Source organism: Olea europaea, unplaced genomic scaffold, assembly GCF_002742605.1.
Source record: "Olea europaea var. sylvestris unplaced genomic scaffold, O_europaea_v1 scaffold307, whole genome shotgun sequence".
Lineage (NCBI taxonomy): Eukaryota > Viridiplantae > Streptophyta > Magnoliopsida > Lamiales > Oleaceae > Olea > Olea europaea.
In genome coordinates, this window is record NW_019249416.1 from 143,708 (window position 1) to 147,190 (window position 3,483).

At 33.2% G+C, this 3,483-nt stretch overlaps 1 protein-coding gene across 1 annotated transcript in view; it reads left to right on the forward strand.

Moving 5' to 3' along the window:
* Positions 1 to 1,500: 1,500 nt before the first annotated feature.
* The window catches only part of LOC111384990 (disease resistance protein RPP13-like), a 2,253-nt gene continuing 270 nt past the window's right edge, over positions 1,501 to 3,483 (forward strand). The window contains exons 1-2 of the mRNA XM_023009341.1: positions 1,501 to 1,908; positions 1,996 to 2,064. Coding sequence (XP_022865109.1) covers positions 1,501 to 1,908; positions 1,996 to 2,064 — 477 coding nt within the window. The remainder of the gene's footprint in view (positions 1,909 to 1,995; positions 2,065 to 3,483) is intronic.

A 3,483-nucleotide genomic window follows, 5' to 3' on the forward strand; every position in this document is an offset into this window, starting at 1 on the left:
CAAATTGTCTAACAAAAAACAATAAAGATACGATAAAGAATCAACCGTATACATGATTATATCATATATTTAAACTAAAAAGATACCTCACACGAGTTCTATGACAAGTAAATTCCTATAATATATAGTCTATCCATCTTGTTTTTATTATGTCAATGGTTTGATTGGACTATAAATGATTTTTAATTATTGAAACTTAAACCAAAACGTTGATGGTTCACATGAACCAAAACTAACATTTAACGCAATCGTTTAGGTTTTGCAGTTTGCTTTTTTGGACAGGGAATTGGACAGAAATAGGGGGGAGATTGCGGGTCCAAAATCCCTGTCAGCCTAGCAGCTTTCTTTTATCTAACAGATAAGATGTGTACTCTTCCATTTTTGAAAAGCAGCTGCCTGCAGGTCGGAAGAGGTTGCTGTATTTGTAAACATGGCCGCTCAATTTGATTGCAACTAAATGAACAATTAATTAATTATTGAACTTAAATTTTATTTCAAGTTGGAGATACTTTAAATAGTTTGACTCCTTTAATATTACATTAGAATACATGTCAGATTCATTTTTTATATTAATTCTTCAATATATCCCTTCAATGATTAAATTTATTTTTTATTGTACACTTGTACAATTTTATAAATTGATAAGTGGCAAGTTTTAAAGGATTGCCACTTGACCATGGCCACTTGGGCCATGTAGCAAAACCCAGTCTTAAATCTAAACCCTCAACGTGCAGCAAAACCCAGTCTTAATTCCAAAATAATTTTACACTTCCACAATTTTGACCTGACCTGGTCTAATGGTCCTGGAAGTTGACAAAAAAACGTGTTGACGAGTTAATCCATGCATAAATCTTATTCTCTTCAGCTCTTCTATAAATTTCTGCTTATTCTTATGTTCCTTCACATTTCCAATTTTCAATCACTTGAATTACTCATCAACTTCCACTAACTCACAAGCATTTTGAATCTGCCTCAATCAAAAATGGCTCATGCTGCAGTTGTTTCGCTTATTCATACTCTCGATGAGCAAGTCATGCTGCATAGTGATCAACTTCAAACTCTTCTCAGTAAGAAAGAAACCAAATCTTTCCATGAAAATCTTGGTTTCTTGAGAGATTTTCTTGAACATTCTTCACAAATAGGCAATGAAGCAATCAACATTTTTGAACCAAAAATCAGAAATGCAGCTCATGCAGCACAGCATACCATTGAATCTCACCTCTCAAATTATTCATTATTATCTCAATGTTATAGTGAAAATTTGTCTTTATGGCAAAAACTCCCTGGAGAGAAGTATCCTATTGTGGATAAGCATTATCAACTCTTGCACAAATTAATACAAGAAATTGATTCCATCACGAAAGAGGCGATGAAGATTAAGAAGACATTAGAACATTCGCAGTCTCGAAAATTTCTGCGAGGTTGCCTCTCGAAACTTGCTTCCAAAGCCAGATTGTTGTGCTAGGATCCAATAATGAGTTGACACATATAAATGACCGGATGACAAGTGACTCGTCAAAGCTCAACGTTGTCATGATTCATGGGATGGACGGATGTGGTAAGACTACTCTAGCTGAAAATGTTTTCAACGATCCACTTACTGAATATCACTTTCCAATTCGTGCATGGATAACTGTTTCTCAAGAATATAGTGAGCGAGAAATCTTGATTCGTCTCTTAGATTCGATAAAACAACTTGATGATAGTATGCGTGAAGCAAGAGAAGAACAATTATCCGAGCATTTGTACAAAAGCTTAAAGGGTCGCAAGTACCTTATTGTAATGGATAACGTACGAGATACTAAGGTCTGGGATTTAGTATGGAGATTACTACCAAAAGACGATGAAGGAAGTCGAGTCCTATTAACTACTTCAAAGCCAAGTGTAGTTGATTACGTCAAAGCCAACGTCAGAATTCAAAAGTCTATTTTAGGTACTTATGGTCATGCTATGACCTTGGCTAATATAATTGCAATTGGGATCATTTTGTTATAGTTGCATGATTGTATTTACACGCTCTTGGGTTTTATTAGGAATAGTGGCGTTAAGTCTACATCCATTGCTGTATTGTGAAATATGTTATTGAAATATAAATAAATATGGTTTATTTATTTGTTATCCACCATTTGTTTTTATTTTTTGTATTAGATATCTTTGTTGGATTTTTATTATTATTTTTTTTTATAGATGATTGTAAATCCCGAAAGGTAAGACCCACTTAGACCCCTCCTTGTCAATATAATTGTATGGATTTTGCTACTTTGACAGAAAATTTGTAGCAGATGCAGTGACATAATCCTAATTGGTAATAGATGATTTGATGAGAAAGTTGACTATACTTAAAAAAATTTAATGATGAGATGTCACGTGGTATTATGTCAAGGATTATGTTAATCATTATATTACTATAGTATGATTGATACTTGAATGGTGACAATGTCAAATTCCACATTAGGCTTTAAAATAAAAGGTCTAAAAATCTTTATCTTGAGCTGAATGTTGTTTTGCCAAAAAAAAAAAAAAAAAAAAAAAGGAAAAAAAAATGAAAAAAAGAAAGAAGGATAGGGCACACCTAGACCATAAGTATAAATTAGCATATAAACTTAAATGGTCAATAAGCTAGTTGGGTTAAAAGAAAATTTGTAGACAAAATTTATGGGTGTCTCCTATTTTGACATGGGTTTCTTTTTTCTTAGTCTTACTCCAAACCTCAAGAGGAAGAATTAATTTCAAGATGTAAAAATCAAGCTAGAAAAAATAATTGGCAAGGGAATAGGCAATTAAAAATAAAGTCAAAATTTGAAGCATAGAGTGACAAGCTACTATTCAACGTTAATCTGAAAATTTCAATTAGCAATACCCTACCCGGAAAATGGAGTTGGGTCAAAGTTTTTTTTAAGAAAAGTCAATGGTTTTTGATTTTTTACCGTGCCGATCATGAACCACACTAATAGAGAGATCAAAACTTGATTGATGATCAAGTCTTGGATTTTCCTATTAAACGGCTAGGCCTATCCGAGTAAAATATAACACTCAAAGAATAATGTTATTTATCATTAGTGGTTTAATCAATAAATAGGAGGCCATGAACACCTACACCGGTAACTACTATCACGCCAAAATCGATTAGAATGGAGAAGACTCAATATAAAAACAAAGTACTGCACTGATTGAGAATTATTCTGGAATAAAGGTTGGAAACAATCCTGAGTTGAGGCTTAATTACAAGGATTAATCTTTTTGGACAGGCCAGCAAACAAACGGTCAATACGAGGTCGCCACAAACGGTCAATACGAGGTCGCCACGTCGGTTCCTATTTGGACAGGCCTAATTACAGAGCTCATGTTGAACCGCCTAATATAAATATTTAAGTCGAAACTAACACACTCCCTCACATACAGGCTGATTATCTGTCCAGATTTTCAGTAATCTCAAAAAAAAAAAAAAAAAAAAAAAAAAAAAAAAAAAAAAAAAAATCTTTT